Below are 18,942 nucleotides of genomic sequence, written 5' to 3' on the forward strand. Positions count from 1 at the left end.
CACATAAAAAGCAAATAATATTATTATGACGTTATTCATTTGTAACCTAAAATATATTCACCAAGTTTTGCGTGGTCTGCTACTGGCGCCATCAGCGCTACCAAACAACCAGCCGCTGAATCTTTTTCGTAACGTGTCCCGGTTGGTCCCGGATTGCGCTGAAATTTTCCTTCTCGACGCATGCGCCCATGTTCATATATCGGACGCTGACGGTCGGATGATCTAGGCCTATTGGGCCGAAGAAACAAGGATAAATAGACATATCGAGGCTCATTTCGTTGTCTAGGTCCTTTGCAAACCACGGGCGATCATGAGCAAGCAAGTCCTACTGCTCGAGCCTGACTCGGAGCTCCACTTCAAAGGTACCATGTCGGAAGTGCAGTTTTCGAACTAGTTTGGCGACATGCGGGGGCCATATTGACGGCCAGCATTTTCTGTGCACTTTTGAAATTTTGCTTTGCAGTTTTTGTTTGCGGATGGGCAGCTGTATCTGACTGCATATTAGAAGGATTGCTGTGTGAAGCGAACGAGTGCCGTAGCGGTTTTTATCGCTGTAAGGGCAGCGCTGCTGACAGCTCTTTTTCCTAGAATGGGGCGAAACCTTTCGTGTCGTTCGTTGCGCCCTTACTGCAGTTACACCGGTTTAAAAAAAATACTCGTTTCTGCCAATTACTAGAAGCTGTACGAGATCCGTCGGGCCCCTTTTAACGCTGCGACACGCGTAGTTCTGGTGGGAGGGGGCCGCAAGCAGCCTATCGGTCGCCGCTGCCCCTTCCCCGTTTTGTTGGCTCTTTCGTGCACTTTCTCACCTTTGCGACGTGTATGTTACTGAATGAACTGCACTCTGCCCCCGCCCCCCCTGCCGCATTTTTTAAAGATCACATTCTAGCCTGATGAGCTATAATATTGAACCTCGTCAGCGTAAGCAACGAACAAGGAAACGATTTACGGCGGCTTCTGTACCCTGCATAAACCTTCCGTGTTTAGTATTTCAGGGCCGTTGTTTTCAGATGGGTAACTGCATGCCTGGCTGTGATTTTGTCGCGTCTAATTTTAGCGTATACGCAATGCATTATCATTCGTGTCTTCAACGTGATACGCTTCATCAGTCGTTCACATCACGTAGCGACATGGTAGCCTAGGCGATCGGCCTTTTAACTTCGAGCGTACTGCTCAGTTGAAGCGAAATATGCGCGGCACCAGGTCGTGGGGGCTTTTCGCCGGTCGTGTGTAGCACTTGCAGTTTATGTATTATATTTTTGCTTCAAGGAAGTCAATTATTCGACTGAAACCGTAGAAACGTCCTCGGCTGTTCGCGTCATGTGTTGACTGCGCACGTCTTCCTCGTGTCCCTCTTTAACTCGACCTTGGGAGTTGCTTCCACGCTTGCTGCTCTGGCTTGGGCATTAACTTGGGTCGACTTCGGTACCAACGGAGCTAAAAGCCACTTAACTAGGTTATCAGAAATATGTGCAGCACCTGCTATGAGCGTGTTTAGTGCAAATGCAGCATCGGGTGTCTCGCAATTCCACAATTGATTTCACAATTGATTAGGCTGATTTCTCATTGTGGCGACCTGCATGACAGAAGTCAGCATAATTCTCGCTATTGGCAAGCCTCTGGTCTTTTGAAAACAAAGATATTAGCACAGGTTGCATGGTCGTGGTGCGTGATATAAAGTTCTGGTCATGTGGCTTTCCCGTACCGCAAGGATGCGGGTTTGATCCCGACTGTGGTGGCCATTGTTCAGATGAAGGAAAAAAAATGAAAGCACCCGTTTGAAGGTTATCGCGGGAGCACCGAGCAAGCAAGACCAGAGCGCCGTTCCGTAGCAATTTTTTTTCATTCGCGAAGATGAGATTACGCTGCCCTCCCTCACCTCTTGACTGTTGCATAGAATTCGCTCACCTGCTTCTAGAAAGGCCGACTGCCACAGTTTTTTTCTTCATTCCTTTTTGTGTGACATATCCGCGTTTCATTCCTCGGCAACCTGGTAACACCGAAGATACCTCGGCAGGCAGCGTTGCCTCAGCATTGCAGGAGCAGATAACATTTTTTTACATAACAATGCCCTGGCATGCCGGCATAGTTACCCTGAGAAGGTTGCGTATCAGTGTGAAGTATGTCGATGAAATGATAAAGAACAAAAGAAATGAGCGTGGCCTTTATCGTTTCTGACGGCAGTGCGCGCACTGCCTGGAACAGCCATGGGAGAAGCAAACCTAGCATATTCTCGTTGTGGCTGATTCTAAAAAGTGTCGCGCTAAGGCGCTGTCGTTGCGGTCGGTCGGTGCTCCCGCGATCACCTTCAAATTTATCCCGACTGTACATTGGAGATCTCTAGGTGGTCAAAATTAATCCATAGCCCTCCTCTACATTGTAGCTCTAGGACAAAACCCCCGAAATTTGAATTTTTGATACCTAGTTTCACCAAACAGGAACATGTTACTACCCATTGTACAGCCCTTTGACTATTACTATCCTTACAATTTATTGTGTGTAATTGTGCCTTTTGAAGGCTTGATTCTTCAGCCATTTTATTAACCTTCTTTATTCTTTCGGTAACTGCAATTGGTGAAAATTTGTGGGCTCCTATTTCACCGGCAGCTAGCCCGGGAGAAAAGTTGCCGGCAGTTCCTTCCCATGTCGTGCGAGTGCTGCCATCCAATAGCAAGGACCTGCCGGCAACTTTTCTCACGGGCTAGTCTACACGCTGCACCAAATTGTCGCCAGCACTGCACCACCATTGGCTGGTCACGACCATGTGACCGCCCTTCCAGCTTTCTTCTTTTTTTCTTTTTTGACAGAATTCGATATTTTACTATCTCTCACGCAGCTGAATTTGCTGCCCGTGCATGCTTTATTCGTATGTATTTTAAGCTAGCATGTATTCTAACTCGCCATAACCCGTGAATTAGGCGACGAAAATCACACTGAACAATTTTCTTAAAAATAAACAAAAAAAATGATTGTAGCAGGTGGATCGAGCCAGGGACATAGCTATCAGGAAGCAGAGGTGCAACCACTGCTACTCGCAGAGGTAGACATACCATTCCCTTGAGGCGGTCAGATGTGCAAGTGCAGCCAGCCAATGGCAAGAAACTGCCGCTACTGTTCTCCTGGGCTAGTCTGCTGGCTGCTGGAATATAGCCGCTGCCAAATTTGTAGTGGTAACTGCCAGTTCTGAAACAACTTCCCGTCCCAGCTGACATCTGAGATTAGTCCACCCATACATTAATCCGCCAAAACCGCACTGAAATTTTCTATAAGTAACACTACGAACATAATTTTTGTGAGCTGCCTACACTTGGCAATAAATGGGCCTCACGAGCGATTCAGATGAAATATCGTAGCTTAAAAAACATTGTTATGCTTCTTTCTCAGAAACAAAGTTTGAAATAACTCAACCATGCTGTGCTACCACAGCATATTATGTTGGAGGCTACAATACCATCTGCAGGAAGTTGCACAGAGGGAAACACACGCCTTCAGAAAATGTAGAGGGCAAGGTATCAACACTTCTTTGCACCTGTACAGATCTCTAAAATCCTGAATAGTATAATAGGAGAAAGCAGTCACGAAAATATTCTGAACATAGATTTGACAAGATGTCGCTGGGAGTAAGCACATTTCCGGAGTAAGCTCTTTTGTGTCCATTAGAAACTCAGGAGCTTGGCTTTAGTTGGCTATCAAGTAAAAAGTACTTTACTCTAATTTCTACAAGTGCTTCTTAGTTGTGCACCATGTAGTAGCATTCTTGGTGGTAACTTCCGATGCTAATACGCAAATTCTGAGCTTCCTTAAACGTGCATGTGTTCAAGGCATGGGAAGTCCATATGTGGAGTATAATCGGAATTTGGCCTAATTTTAATGAGCACTCTGCCAGGACTGCCATTTTCCCTGTAACTCGGTATAACTTAATGTTGCTTAAATTATGATGAGACAAATCTGGAACATTTTAAAAAAACTTGCTGTTGGATTGTTGGGATGGGGTGCATGCAAAACTGGGCAAGTTTGTATGGGTCCATGGTTTAAAAGCAGCATGGGGCGGGACACAGAAGAATAAGGAACATGCTCCTGTCCTCGTCTGTTTCTTATTGTTTTGTCCCGTCCTGGAGCTGTTTTTAACACTTTCGTGATTGTGGAAAAATCGTTTTTTGGGGTAGTCCAAGAAACATTTTTTTTTCCTGCCGTAGAAAATGATGCTGAAGTGTAAGGTATGAAAATGATAGAGGAAGGATAGGGCTTTCCAACGGTGTTAACTTCAAACAACAGAGGCATTAGGAATTTCATCAAAAAATTATCGGCAAAAAAAAGTAACAAAGAAAAAATTATGGGAACATTAATGCTACTTTTGCAGAGGATAAACAAAAAAATTTAAATATACACTTTGAATACAAGGCCCTTATAGAATAGTACTGCAGATATGAGCTCTGTAAGTAGAAATGTTATTTACATGCATACGAAATATACGCACTAGTTGCTTATGCCACCGTGCGAAGCAGTTGCTCAATGCGGTGAAACAAAGGTTGCCTCTACTGTGGTTGGCACCAAGTGGTCCCGCCCAAACGAAGTAGACACCCTGCAGATAAGAGCTGTGACCTTTAGAACAAGCTGGATATGTTTGCATCAACACGCAGCAGCTATAGGATGACCCAAGGAGAAAGCGAAATTTGCTGGCGGATACCTGCTGATGTTCCAAGGCGGTTTGATGCAATTTCGCTGTCCGTACTGAAGTTTGGCGAATCAAAGTCGTCTGTGTCTGTGCTGCTACCATCATCCAGAGAGAGAGAGAGAGAGAAGCTCTTTATTAAAAAAGGAAAGGCGGAGAGGTTTGCCAACATGCGTACGTCGACATGGTACTCTGCAGGAAGGGGAACGGGGAAAAGACAGATCAGTAGTAAAAAGAAGAGTAGTAGGTGAAAGAGGGAAAAAAAAGAGAGGGTCATATTAAGGGACATGTGGCGTAGCATAGACTGACCGCTTAAGGGGGGCTATAAAGTCTCGGTGACGCCAATATCTTCAAGATACCCAAATAACGCATCCAGGACTTTCCGTTGAGATGACGGAGAATGCCATGGTCCAAGTAGCAGGCTCAACGTAATTGGTCCAGGGTGAAGACATGTGATCCTTTGCTCTAACCGACTCCTTGCGTCAATGTAGGCGGAGCACTCTAGGAGGACATGCTCGACGGTTTCGAGGGCGCCACAGTTGCCGCAATGTGGGCTTGTACTTTGGCCTATGCGATGTAAGTAGGCATTAGTGAACGCCACATTAAGTCGCAGTCTATGAAACAGTGGTTTCCGCCGGCGAGGTAGTCGTTCTGGCAGCCTGAGTCTTATCTGTGGGTCAATTGAGTACAGAAAATCATGGTGATGTTCCAGAAGGCTCCATAAGCGGTTTCTGCTAGAGCTAGGGCCTTGGTCATAGTTGAGGCATCATTTTTTGTAAAGAAAATCTTTCTTTTGTTTTTCATTTCTAGACCCCGGCATGCAGCCTCATCTGCTCTCTGATTTCCTAGGACACCACAGTGTCCAGGGAGCCACTGAAAGGTTACGCGATGACCAGCAGCGTAAGCGAGATGGTGCAGGTATTTTACTTCGCGCTGGATGTGGTCGTGGATGCTGAAGCAGCTAGCACGTCGGAGGCTTTGTAGGGCGGCTTTCGAGTCTGTGAATATGGTCCAGTGTGTCGGTGGCTGACGAAGTATGTACCGGATGGCTTCTTTAATTCCATAAAGTTCAGCTAGCGTGGACGAAGTCGCTCGCTCAAGCCAGCATGACAGTGATTTGTTAGCTGACGGAATAAAAACTCCTGAAGAACTGCGCTCAGGTGTTGCCGATCCATCTGTAAAAATATGGGTCGTTGCGGAGTAAAATTTTTGAATATGGGCAAGTGTAACCTGAAGTAGGACAGTTTGGGATATGCGCTTTTTTGAATCAATTCCAGGTATAGAATGTTTTATGGTAACAGGTGACAAAGTCCATGGCGGAAAACCCAGTGGCATGGTCTGCGGTGCTTGATTTGGCACGGAAGCATCAATTGCCCTTATTGTTCGTCCTAAGCTGGAAGCGTCTTGATCCGCACTGCGAGCCAGGAAATGGGTTGTGGCATGTAGTCTGTACCTCAAGTAATTTCGTAGCGTCTCTTGAAGCCGTAACACATCCATGGGCAGGCAGCCAGCTTCTGCAAGGGTCCCACAACATGACGAGCCTGCAGGGAGGCCAAGGCACTTCCTCAGACAGTTGTTCCTTGCCGCTTCCAGTTGTTTTCTGCTTGTCGGGGACAGTGTCTGCAGGACGGGAAGGCTATAGCGCAAGATACCATCAACATATGCCTTGAAGAGGAGCACCGCAGAGCGACAATCACTGCCCCAGCGAGTGCCACAAAGATATCCAATAATTTGGGATGCTGCTAAAATTCGCGTGCGTAATCTTTTTACTTCTGGGGACCAGGAGAGGTTTCTGTCTATGACAATGCCAAGGTATCTTTGGGTGCGTACGTAATGCAGAGGCCGGCTACTGAGGATTAGAGGGTATCGGTCCATTCTCTTGCGGGTGAACGCCATTGCGACACTTTTTTCGGAGGAAAGATGGAGTCCTCTCGGCGACAGGTATGCCGCTATTCTTGAAAGAGCCTTCTGCAGCTTCTGCTGTGTGATCCGATGCGATCTTGAAGCACTCCAAACACAGATATCATCCGCGTAGAGTGTGACTTTGACACCCCGGGGAAGAACACGTTTAAGGTGAATAAGCGTAAGATTAAACAGCAGCGGGCTTAAAACTCTCCTTGAGGGATGCCTCTATTTACGTCGTAGCATGGTGTGGGGCCTTCTTCTGTGCACATGAAAAGTTTTCGTCCGTCGAGATAGTTCGCAATCCATGCATATAGCCTCCCTCCTAAGCCGAGTGCAATAAGAGATGCTAGGATAGCATCATGGTAAACCGAGTCAAATGCTGACTTGATGTCTAAAAACACTGCAGTTGGGATATGGCCAGAATTTAGTTCTTCTTCTAAAGATGATACAAGTGCAATTATGTTGTCAATGGCCGATCGATTCTGTCGAAAGCCGTTCATTTCAGGGGGGTAAAGTTTCCTGGTTTCGACATACCAATTCATCCTTTTGAATATCATTTTTTCCATTAATTTTCCAATGCAACTGAGTAGGGCAATCGGTCGAAAAGAGTCATAACGTGTCGGTGGCTTTCCAGGCTTCAGAACGGAAGTAATCTTCGCTAGATTCCAATCAGGAGGAACGATTCCGTGCAGCCACGTAGCGTTATAGTACTCCAAGAGACTCAAGCGAGAGTGGTGTGATAAATGCAAAATAGCCTCATAAGTAATTTCATCGTAACCAGGAGAAGAGCGTTTTTTGACATCGGAAATAGCTGCATTGAGTTCTTGTATCGAGAACGGGTGATCTAACGCAGGCACAGCAGCTGGAGGGGGATGGAAATAATTGAACTGTGGGCGTGTCCTTGCGGATGTGGTGGCGGACAGCAGCTTGCAATATTCTTCAGCGGCTATTACAGCTCAGATTCATTGGAATCTGTCAAAATTTGCCGTTCCTGTGGAGCATCGGCAAGCGGCATCGACACCACAACCGAAACCATGTGCGCCTGACTCCGGAGGACCGTTAAACCCCCCTCCCCCGCGGCGGAGAAAAACTCTAAAATGAAACTGAGAAAATACTTCCTCTTTTGCCCTTTGGATGCCGTTAGCTATCCAGAAGCACTCGGAGAGTGCCAAATTTTGAATTTGTGTTTGATAACATACTACCGATGGGAATAGGCGCGGTCACGAAGGTGTTAAATGGGGAACTGGTACGAAGCAATTTATGCGAAATTGAGCAGTTTTGTTAGCTACCCATTTACTTTTTTTTACCATTTTTGCAATTCTGGAACCCTTGTGCAGTGCTATTTAGCATTGCAGTTGTCCAAGAAAGTCTAGATGTCTCATGGATGCTGCACAGTGCATTTAAAAAATAGTTTAACTCGGCATCAAGGAAGTAGCGTCGTGAAGTTGAGAGTACTTATGCCAAAAGTGCCTTACATTATTTTTTAATGCCTTGATGAGTTTCTGCTGCCAAAGATGTATTGCAGCATTATTCATGGCACCAGTTTTGGTTTTGGCCGCTGAGGGTTCTGGATCAGAAGAGGTGCTATAGGGCATAGTTGGCGCTTTTTTTTTTTTTTTTTTCTGTTCAAGGAAGATTCCAGCTTTGTTGTCTGCTTCAAAATCATCCAAGAGGTGGGGGAAAGAAGACAAAAAAACTCCCCAAACCCCACTAAAATGACAACTTTGTGTTGTGTTGCCATGCACAGACTTGTTGGTTTCTTTCCCACCTAATGTACTCATCCCTGAGGGGTAAGGGACAGAGCACCGAGAGTTTGGCTGGCGGGTAGCTTCTATGCCGCACACTTCCCTAAGTTCGGTTGATTTTGTCGAGCGGCTGAGCCAAGCCATTTTCTGTCCTTTCAAAACTGCGATAAATTACACTCAAAATTGATTCCAAGTGACTTTTGCCGCCCATCTTTTCAGAAAGGCATCTTCATAAAGTGAACCATTGCAGTTTTTAGAAATCAAACTTTGGCGTCGTACTTCTTTACTGGGGATCCTGAAGCATGGTTTATTGGAAGTGGGGAGCACATTAGGTCCCGTAGTAAGTAACCGTCTCCCATACGAATGTACAGAGTTTTCGTATATATGAAAAAGAAAGTAGTTCAAGAGAATGACCTCGCCCGTCATTGAAGATGTCTTCTTCCTTTTGGCTTCTGTTTCCATATGAACAAGGCGGTGGCACTATCTGTTGTGCTTCTTGTGGGCTAGTGTCTGGGATAACAGGGAACCCTGGCTAGCTGCATGAGGGCAAGAACTACCAAGCCCTGCAGTATACCAGCCCCATAGCGGAATCGGGGTACTCGCACACGGTAGACAGACTCCACGCTCAAGCAACAACGTTGCGGCTTTATTGGCAGCTAAATTCACTGGGACACTGCAGGATGGTGAAACTAGCAACTGCTCAGTCGCAGACCCCAGCTCTGCTTCGAGGGGCCATGAAGACAAAACTGCACATTAGCATTCAAGTCGTACGATCAAACAGAACCAGAGGCCCCAGTTCAATCGCGGTCATGAGAACCAGGTGAGAAAGTGGCTGGTGGGTTGGCACTGCTTCATCTATTTTCCTGAATATTTCGCTTCAACATTGCATTTGGGTCAGTGCAGTCTTTGAATGAACCAAACTTGTAATTTGTCTTCATGGCCAAATTCAAATGTCCCTGTATCACTCGCAAAAGTTCGCCACATCACTTGCCACGGGCTGCGCAGCGTCTTTGTCTCGCCACACTGGCCAGCCCTTAACAAGATCTATTGTGTAACTGTGATTGAACAAGAGGCTGGAAATAAGTCTGTGAGTGACGCGTGTTGTGGAAGCTTTGGGGATTTTTTTTTTTTATGCCCAATTGCGCTGGTTTTTTATCAGACATGTCATGGCAACCACACTGGTTGCGATATATTGCAATGTTATGAGGCAGATCTTTCTGCTGTTTTGGCGGTGTTCCCATGTCCTTCTTGCATTGATGCGTCTTCCCAATTGTCCTATGCGGTCTCTTCTACAAGGTAATGGTATATCAAATGCCACTGCTGCCTTATTGCAAAGGAAAAAAGTTCGCAGTGTATCTTTTAACATTTTTGTTCGGCATTTCCTCTCGACTATCTTACATGGGCCAACCAGTTTCTTGGGTGCCAAGAAACAACCGAGGTGTCGTATGTTATTGGGCTGCTACCCTGTCTTTAAAATGTATTTTAAAATCCTCTTTTTTACTACAAATAATCCTACCCACTTTTGTGCGAGTCCTTCTGCAAACCTTGTGCTTGCATTGATTACCTTGTTGAATTCCATGGCAGTGTTGCCCACTTGGAACTTCACACTACGATGAGGTTGGTCATAGGCAACTTTTTACCGGCCCTGGGTTTACTACGGCTGTGTTTCGCCTACTTTATGGCATCAGCCAAACACTTGCACAAGTGCCGCCGGCAAGCCTTGTCTGCTGATGTCAGGGGGCCACTGTTCGACTGTTCGGTGGAATTATGTTCATCGATGTATTCTGCTCTTTCCTGATTGTAGAAAAGGCTGGTGTGAAGATTATGCAGTGATTCGCGATCGTGTGCAGAGCAAGAGAGTTGGAGCTTTTAGGTGTTCACCTAATCTTGTTGCCTTTTGGCATGTACAGCTGCCGAATTTTTCTAATACCGCGAGGAGCGTTGACCAGTGACTGTTTCAGCACCTTATCACAGTAGACAGTGGCAAAACAAGCGAGGGTAGTTTTTCACTTGCATGTGCAGCTGTCATCTGCTAGGCTGTTCCCGCAACCACGACACAACCCCTTTCTGCTGATTATCAGCCGCCTTGCCGTGAACAAGGCACACGCGAAATTGCTGTCACCGGCCAGCAATGAAAATAGCGTGCTGATTATAAGGGGAAGGGGCTGCGTCGTGCTTGTGCGAACAGCCTAGCAGGCAACGGGTGCACTGGCATAATTGTTCTGCACAGGCAAAGTATTTGGTCGTTCCACCGCTTTCTACTGTGATAAGGCGCTGCCCCACCTGCCGGTCGACGCTGCCACGATATTAAAAAAAATTCGGGGGGCTGTACAAGCCTCGTGCAGGGGCCCTAGTGGCCTTACCTCATGGCTGTGGCATTTCATTTGTTAGATTAAGGATGATGTGAGACAATGTCTGCTGTCTGATACTTATGGCCATACACGCTTCACAAATTGGCTTTTATGTGGAATACATGGCATTGTGGCGATCAGCTCCTCTGGAAATCCCAACAGAATACCTTGAATAGCTTTCACTGGATCTCTGTAGTGAAATCTCCAGTGCCTTTGTGCTTTTGATGAATCTGCACAGCAAAAATGGTGCTAGATTTAAAAATCCAATTTTGGGAGTTATATGCACCTCTTAGCCAAGCTCCTAGAGGCCCAGTTTGGAGCTTCTTTTGTGTGCTTTTTTTTTTTTTTTTTTAGGCTACATGTGTTGTAACATCCCACAGAATGGCAAGTGAGAGAAGCCTGCTGTCTGGTAGTACAGGGCATTCCAGGGTAGTCTTGCTACTGTACAGTTAGTGCAGCGTGTGGCAACAGCTCGAAAAATCAAATAATGGTGGCTATCCAGCGGAAGTGATTGTGTAAGTTGCCAACTTTATCAAAAGTACTGCTGGAAAGGAGGAGCCAGAATTAAAAAAAAAAAAGCCCTTGAAGATGTGGGAAGGTGCCTGTTTTTCATCCTTTATATACGTAATCCTGAACACAGATACTAAAAAAAAAGTATTAGTCTTCTAATATGGTTGTGTAGCCGAATGGCCTATACAAGCTAGTCAGTGACGGAATGTAAAGCAAATGTCTTCAAACACGCGCTGCCAGTTACACAAATACATTTGTCTGGTGCAACATAGCAGTGGAATACAGTCTGCAATTACATGCAGAATACACTACACAGGGCAGTTGAAATTTCTCTGTGGCCGTTTTCGTAAACAACGAAGTGTGCTGTTCAATGGTGTTTATGTAAGTGCAGCTGTTGCCTTATTAGCAATTGTCAAATTTTGCCCAAGGCCACAAGAATTTAAGGAGAAAGCTTTGGCTTCATGGCTAAAGCAATTGATACATCTTTGAATGTTGTGTTACCTAATGGGTCTCTTGGAGGACAGGGCTACTCGGAATCAGTGTGGAAAGGGAAAACCCGGCTGGCACTTAATGCTGTGCATGTTTCTGCTGGCTGCTACAGCAGTTCAGGCGTAAAGGAGTGCTGCTCTGCATGAAGTCGCTTGCTTGTTTTTTGGTTGTGGCAGCTTTAGTTCTTGGAGTCGAAACATGAAGGCTCCTGTGTCTTCAGGCCCGATAAAGAGCACTATCTTGTCTAAATTAATCTGTTGCCTTCCATGGCAGTTCACGTGAAGCCTGGGTGTAGCTGCAATACATTAAAGGGACACCGAAGTGACCTGTAACCATTAGCTTGGCAAGTGAAGGTGTAGAATTTTTCTTGCTGATGCATGCACGTTTTGAAGCCAGAAAAGTGCTTTAAAAATGTTTCCATCAAACCATCCTTCCCATGAGCTTGCTAGAGTTGCCTGCTCGAAAATATGCTGGCTAAATTCAGGCTAGATGTGGGGCTAAATTCAGTGAATTTCTAGCATGTTTAACCTGTGCAACCTGTGCTTCAACAAACACAAAATTTTTATTGCCCATGGAATTGGTGAAAATCAAATTTTGAAAGCTGAAGCAGCATAAAAACACATTGCAAACAATGTGATGTCATTTTGGTAGTGTGGCAGTTGCGAGCAGAGTAATTTTTTCTCTTGTTGCCTATTGCAGATAACCTGCAGCCCCAAACTTCCACAAAATAGCCAAATAATAGTCAAACTGCACAATGCAGCCATAAGTAAGACTGACGAATTGGGTCCAGTGACCGTCTAAAAAAAAATGCATTTATGTATTTATTTTTTTTTTCCTGACTGCTGCAGTGACTGGAACATAAATTTGTCTGTAAGCAAGGTCTGGGCTGTGTTTGTGAACAGGGCAAGGAAGCACAGGTGTACATCTTCTTTCGTATACATTGTTTTGTTGCCTGTCGAAATGCCGTTGCTTTGGATGATTGAGTGCCGCAGAGACACATACGATAGAAGGGCTGCCTCCTAACACGTGATGTCCTTGCGCAGCATTGCTCGGTAGGTCGGCTATCCTCGTTTCAATCCGGCCATTCAACACGTGGACACAATTGGCACATTGTTAACTAGCCAGCGGGCTGGTTTACTACGTGGGTGCATTGGAGCTGTTTGCAATCCAAAAAGGGCATGGAAACCTGTGTGGCAAGCCGAGTGTGGGTTCTCTGCCATGTGCCCAACACCTGCACACTCCCGGTTACTGGTGAATGCAGCAGCCCCCCCCCCCCCCCCCCCCCCCCCTCTCTCTCTCTCTCTCTCTCTCTCTCTCTCTCTCTCTCTCTCTCTCTCTCTCTCTCTCTCTCTCCCTCCCTTTGAGATCTTTCCCCCCCTCGCTCGAAATGAATTCCTGGATACGCTGCTGCAGGAGGTTACACACACACACACACACACACACACACATACTGTTGCACCAGAGTAGCAGTGTGCTAGCTCTCTGGCTGTAGTCACGTTGTGGTAAACAATCGCGGTGGCTTGTGGCTGCTTTTGTTATGTAGACAACACTGATCGCCCTGTATGCACAACATCGTTGATCCATACCACAATGCGTGCGCACAAAGAGGGTGAAGAAGGGCCCAGGGCGGCCTGAAGACCCAGATCCCCTTCCTCTGGGCATTCCGAGCCCTTGGGCGTGAGGGCGAACCCCATTCTGACTTTCTAGCCAACACCCTCGAGATGTGGCAGACACTCTTGCCAGCCTCGCTGGGATTGTAACTGCACTAGGTTTCAACTCCGCCAAGGACCAGTACATGGGAGGCTCCAGTGCCTTGCTGGAACCTGCAGCGGGAGCCATTTTACTAAAACACTCGGCACTTATTGTAGGAGCGTGCCCAGCGCAGCGCTTTACACAGGCATTTATTTTAGAGACTTTTACTTGAGAGATGAAATGCAGTTCGTCGGTACCACGATTTTTTTATCCTTTCTGGTCAAGTCAGGCCTGTATGGCCTGACTTGACCATTCATCCCTAAGCTCCCTCCCACAATCAAGTTGATAAGGCCCAGTGTGCCACCATCCTTGGTAAATGCTTTATTCATTCCAAGGCCTGCAAAGCCTGCATTTGTTGGGAAGGCCTACCCAGTGGCACTGCAAGAAGTTGGCTCTGCCACAAGGCACATGCAGCCTTTGGGTTCTTTGCACAAAATGCAACCTTATATTGTCATCCTTTGCAAGACAGCAAAGCTAGAAAATCTGGAAAGGAGTAAAAAAAAAGAAGCTGACTTGCATTCTTGGAGCAAAAAAAATGGTGTGTTGTTGTGTGGCATTCCCCTTAGTAAATGAAAGTGCCAGTCTCTCTTGCCATTTTGGTATTTGGTTCACATTAATGGTCAATGAGATTGTTCGTATTTTTTTCCCCCTATGTTTCAAACAGTGCTCTATCATTTGCGGGTTCTGTAGCCCTGAATATCCTTTAAAAAAACATTGCCAGTGCTTCAGTATGCACATACATCCCCCCCCCCCCCCCCCCCTCCCCGCCCAAAGGCAAGTTCAGTGTTTTGCCTGTTGGTGGGCCAGGTAACGTGGAGAAGCAGCCCGGCGTACTTAGCTCGCGCCTCTGTCTCTCTGTGCAGGACCATTCAACGATGTGGTGACCTCGCACCTCAAGTTGTCCAATCCAACAGACAAGCGCATCTGCTTCAAAGTAAAGACGACAGCACCGAAGCGCTACTGTGTTAGGCCCAACAGTGGCATCCTCGAACCCAAGCAGGCCGTCCAGGTGGCTGGTGGGTACCCACTTGTGCTTTCCCGAGCCGCTGCCCTTGCAAGGAATTTTATTTGACGGGCAAAAGCTAGAATCCTACTGTTTTGAAACAACTGCGCTGTGTGTTGGTCACTGGACTGGGGGGAGGGGAGAGGAAACCTCTTGGCCACTGAGGAGCAGCTCGTACTGCTAAGAAATTTTGGTTATGCACCTATGGCTGTAAGGAAAATTTTTGGAGGCTTTCATTCCTTGGGCTTTATCCTTAGCCTGCTGCTAAATCTAAGAGTGCAATGGGTTAAGCACTTAAAAGTTTTCAGTATGACCGTGAAGACAACTAGTCACCGTTTTATTCATAACATTGGGCCTTTCATGCCTCGCTAAGTGCTCTTTCGGTGAGAAGCAATTTTGTAACCACTGAGGGATTCCAATAAAAGGGCGGTTTTAAAATTTCTTGCTTTCCTCACCCTAATTTGCTACATCTTTAAGGGAACAGTGAAAAATGGGTGACCTGTATCTGAACTGCTTAGTGGAAAACAAGGGCCCAGTTATGCCAAAAGTGAAACCTAACAGGACACTTGGCCTGTGGAACGGCCTGGTTGTGGGATCTGTTTTTGCTTCCTAGAACCGAACTGTGCTGGGAGGTTATGGGTGCTATAATTGGGCCTCTTCAGCTCAGCACTGAATGTTTCTGGAGCCGGAGGCAGCCAGAGTAGTAGCTGCTGTGCTAAGAACGATGGGAGCCCATTGCAAGAGACTCTCCGAGGTGATCTGTCGTCAACAGCTTATTTGTGACCACTGCTGGATGGCTTCTTTCACCTACTCTTATCCTATGCTGTCCAGATCCCCTCTAAACTCGCAGCTGTTAGCTCAGTGTGTCCACTTGTTGGTTTTGCGTAGTTTGTGACGTGGCCATTTATCCGTAGAGTTATTGCACCTGTTCTAAATTTTAATTGATTGGTGTGCTTTGCAAGCCGACAATTCTCTTCAGACAAGTCTGTGGTTGCTCTTGTTGCTGTTGGCATAATGGTCGGCCTCGAGTACTGCAGGGAAAATTGACATCCTGAGAATGCTGTTTTCGTATAGTCTTAATGGTAAACGGCTGCAAGGTTTCAAAATATGGCACCTGAAATTTGTACATGCATGCTGCAAGCTGCCAGCAGGCATCCGTGATTTTGAAACCAAGACTTTGAAAGGACGACTATTAGAGAATCAGATGCGCGGAGTGAAGCAGTTTTCTCCTGCCACCTGGCTGAATCAGGTCAGCTGGCGTGTCTGTTCCACTACATGGCTGGCGTGGCTGTTTGCGTGCTACACCAGGTCATGTAGCGTCATCTGCTGCTACAGAGCTATTTTAAACATAGCTGATTACTTAAAGCATTTCACAGTGCTACCAGTAGTGTCCAAGTTGCTTTGGTGGTACTCGCATCACAGTTGGCCTTCGGGTTTACTGGGGGAGTTTGACAAAATTGCTCGTGCATTGCCCTTTCCATTCCTAAATTTTAGGCCTAACCGCTGCCTTGTGGCTGTTATTGATATGGTTATTCCAACATGGCATTATATTGATCCTTAAGGGTTTGGTTTTGTCTGTATGAACCTTGCAAGGCGAACTTGTGCTGCAAACCCGCCATATTAGCCCACTGCATATACTCGTTGACTAAGTTGTTGCACAACTTGACGCAAGGTCATGGTTTGTGATCTTGATCACAGAAGATGTATTTCTGATACAAATGCCTACGTGCATGAGATTTTGCGCCCCTGTTCAGGGAACCTCAGGAATCTCTAGCCCTCCAGTACAGCACTCCTTGTAAAACCCTAATTTAAACTTTCACCTGGAAACCTGTGGACATTGTTACCTCCTTTGTCTCCATGTGCTAATGTGTTGCCTAACCTTTTGCAGTAATGCTGCAGCCGTTTGAGTATGATCCGACTGAAAAGAACAAGCACAAGTTTATGGTTCAGACCATGTTTGCTCCCGATGGTGACGTGAACCAGGAGACTGTGGTGGGTGGTGCATTCATTTTTCCCCCCTTGTTTGTGTACTTTTTTATGGGTGGTTCAATCTTCTGTTTGCTTTATGCACAAAGAAATGAATGCTTGGCTTGTGAGAACCGGAGGCGTGCACTTGATTTGCGTACTTTTGTCTAATAGACCCTTCAGGTTGCCCCATTTAAGTTCAGAGGTCATCCAGGGCAGGCACTTGCCATTGCTAGTGCCTCGGCGACGTAAATGATTTGAGGCTGCTTGGTCCTTGGCTCTGCTAAGGACCAAGAAGCCTCAAATGTGGTGCGGGGACAAGCTTGACTTGTGGAAGGGAGGGCAGCTTGCTGAGGACCTTGTACATAGCTGTTCCAGCCCTGCAGACTCGAAGCCAATGAACAGTAAAAATGTGTAGCGTGACCAGTGCATGAAAAACTGGCACCTTTCCATTGCACTGGTGACTACAGTTACAGGGGCAGGTGAGACTGACTTCCAGTACCCAGAAAGTTGTGTTCAGCTTCCTTGGTATGTCAGTTTGCGGAGGAGCATTGACACGCAAGCATAAAGCTGCCTGAGTCTGCCCAGAGCTCTCTTTGATTCCTAGACCCAGTAGACCTTGTGTAAGATTTTTCATTTAATGTTGTTTATTCTTTTTATCAGATGACTCCAGGTTTGTGCCAGAACGCCTACTTATTTCTAATTGTTTTTCAGTTTCTCTTTGCAGTTTTTATGCGAATGGGTTTTGATGTATGTGAGGCTGCTTCAAAAATTGACTGGCATTAATTGTCCCTGTGAATCGTAAAGTGAGGATTTGTCGAGTGCTCTTGAAGAATGCAATAACGCAGTACTTGTTCTTGCAAATATCGTTTCTGGTAATCGGCTTGCTAAAGTAGCTAAACTGTGTTGCTTGTGCTGTGTTTGGGGTGACGCTCTGCTCCTCTGGCTTGGAGCACTCTGACGTGGAGGTCGCTCCCAGTCCGATCGAGAGATATTGCTCCCCCTCCGAATACTCTACCTGCTTTGGATCAGCTGGTAAATGTGGTGCCACCGCCACATTACCAGTGTCGCCTCCGCGGCAGTGGGAGGGGCCTACTACTTGCGCCAATATGGTGAAGCGAACCCGAGGCTTCATTTTCAAACAGGTGCAAATGCATTACGAGCAGCCAGCTGGGCTGCTTAGAGGTGTTTAGGCTTACCGCCATGGTAGATGTGGTGGCCGCCTTCATAAGGGGCCCGAATGAGGATTTTTGCTGCCATTTTAAGCCACTTTATTTCCTCCTTTATCACACGTGCCACTTTGTCTGCGGCATGAAGCCCATTTTAAAGAGCGCTAACCAGCAGGAGCTGGAGCTACCTGCGCTGCTTCACGGCTGACGCCCTGCTGCCGCCACCGCACAATTGGCATCTACAGCTGCGTTAGTGTGTCGTGTACGTGGCATGGTATCGCGTGATAAGGAGAAACACTTTGACGACAAACAGCTGGCTAGGCCTCACTGCGGTAGCAGCGAAGTTACAGGAATGCTCGGAGGGCTGTGGGTGACCGACGTGGCGGCCGGTGTCAACGTGACCGCTCACTTCCAGATCTCAACGGCACTCCCACTTCATAGTTGGAGCAGTTGGAGGTGGTCAGAGCTGGAGGTTGCTGCTCTAGGACAACAAACTGAACATACTTTGAGCGCTTGATTTCGACCACCTCAACGTGTAGAGTGTTTTCAGAGCACTCCGGAGCGCTTTAAAGTGACGGAGAGCATCAGCAAAATGTGTAGCATTATTGAGCAATTGTTTGCAGCTTTTGACCAACTAAAATTGTCAATGATGTGTTGACTAACAACCTGTCCTGAATCAACTGTTTGTGGTCCCCGCTGCTATCTGGAATTTTTATGTCCAACCCACTTACAATAATACGAGTTATAACAATATATTGGATCTAACAATTAGCAGTTGTGGTACCATCAACTTTGCTATGTGTAATATGGTAAAATAAACCGCTTATAACAATATATTCATTTTCATTATTATTGGTTATAGCAATTGAGCCTGACAGTATGAGCGTATGTAAAGTATAGTATTTGGAGATCTCAGATCATGGGTCCATCGTGTGTGACCAAGCATCGAATAAGTTGTGCATAAATAAAGCATAAAATAACTTGTGATATCTTCTATCTGTCCAACACTCAGAAAGAAAAAGTTGGTGCCTTTTATGTAGCCATGCTATTCCTGAAGGAAGAGACCTTCTGACTGCCCCTCTTATCTCCTGCTGTCAGCTGGCCCAGGTAATGAGGCAGGGGGCAGCTCTTCAATACTGTCCAGATCAAAATAAATCTACAGTGGGGTGAAGGCTACTGTTGATTACTGATGTGAAAGGGACAGACAACCGATTTTTCTCGAGTATATATTCTCTATCCCAAATGAAAGGGCATCCCTTAAAGCACCTTGACGAGAACTGGTTTTGCTGATAACACCCTAGAACTACGAGCCGTATGTGTCCCTCCCAAAAATAATGCTGGCAACCACGACAGAGTAGCTCGGCAACATACTTTTGTCTGT

The 18,942-nt window shown here is 46.3% G+C and overlaps 1 protein-coding gene across 3 annotated transcripts in view; it reads left to right on the forward strand.

Annotated features, from left to right (window-relative positions):
• Positions 1–125: 125 nt before the first annotated feature.
• The window catches only part of LOC144154893 (vesicle-associated membrane protein-associated protein B-like), a 34,380-nt gene continuing 15,563 nt past the window's right edge, over positions 126–18,942 (forward strand). For 2 of the 3 annotated variants that reach the window (XM_077685991.1, XM_077685993.1), the window contains exons 1-3: positions 5,476–5,572; positions 14,288–14,440; positions 16,316–16,419. In XM_077685991.1, the coding sequence (XP_077542117.1) occupies positions 5,491–5,572; positions 14,288–14,440; positions 16,316–16,419 (339 nt within the window). In that variant the 5' untranslated portion in view covers positions 5,476–5,490. Of the gene's footprint in view, positions 363–5,475; positions 5,573–14,287; positions 14,441–16,315; positions 16,420–18,942 lie in introns of those variants that run through there. The other variant, XM_077685992.1, reaches the window with a different exon arrangement.

Source organism: Haemaphysalis longicornis, unplaced genomic scaffold, assembly GCF_048455015.1.
Source record: "Haemaphysalis longicornis isolate Haplotype H1 unplaced genomic scaffold, Haemaphysalis longicornis Haplotype H1 scaffold_1, whole genome shotgun sequence".
Classification (NCBI taxonomy): domain Eukaryota; kingdom Metazoa; phylum Arthropoda; class Arachnida; order Ixodida; family Ixodidae; genus Haemaphysalis; species Haemaphysalis longicornis.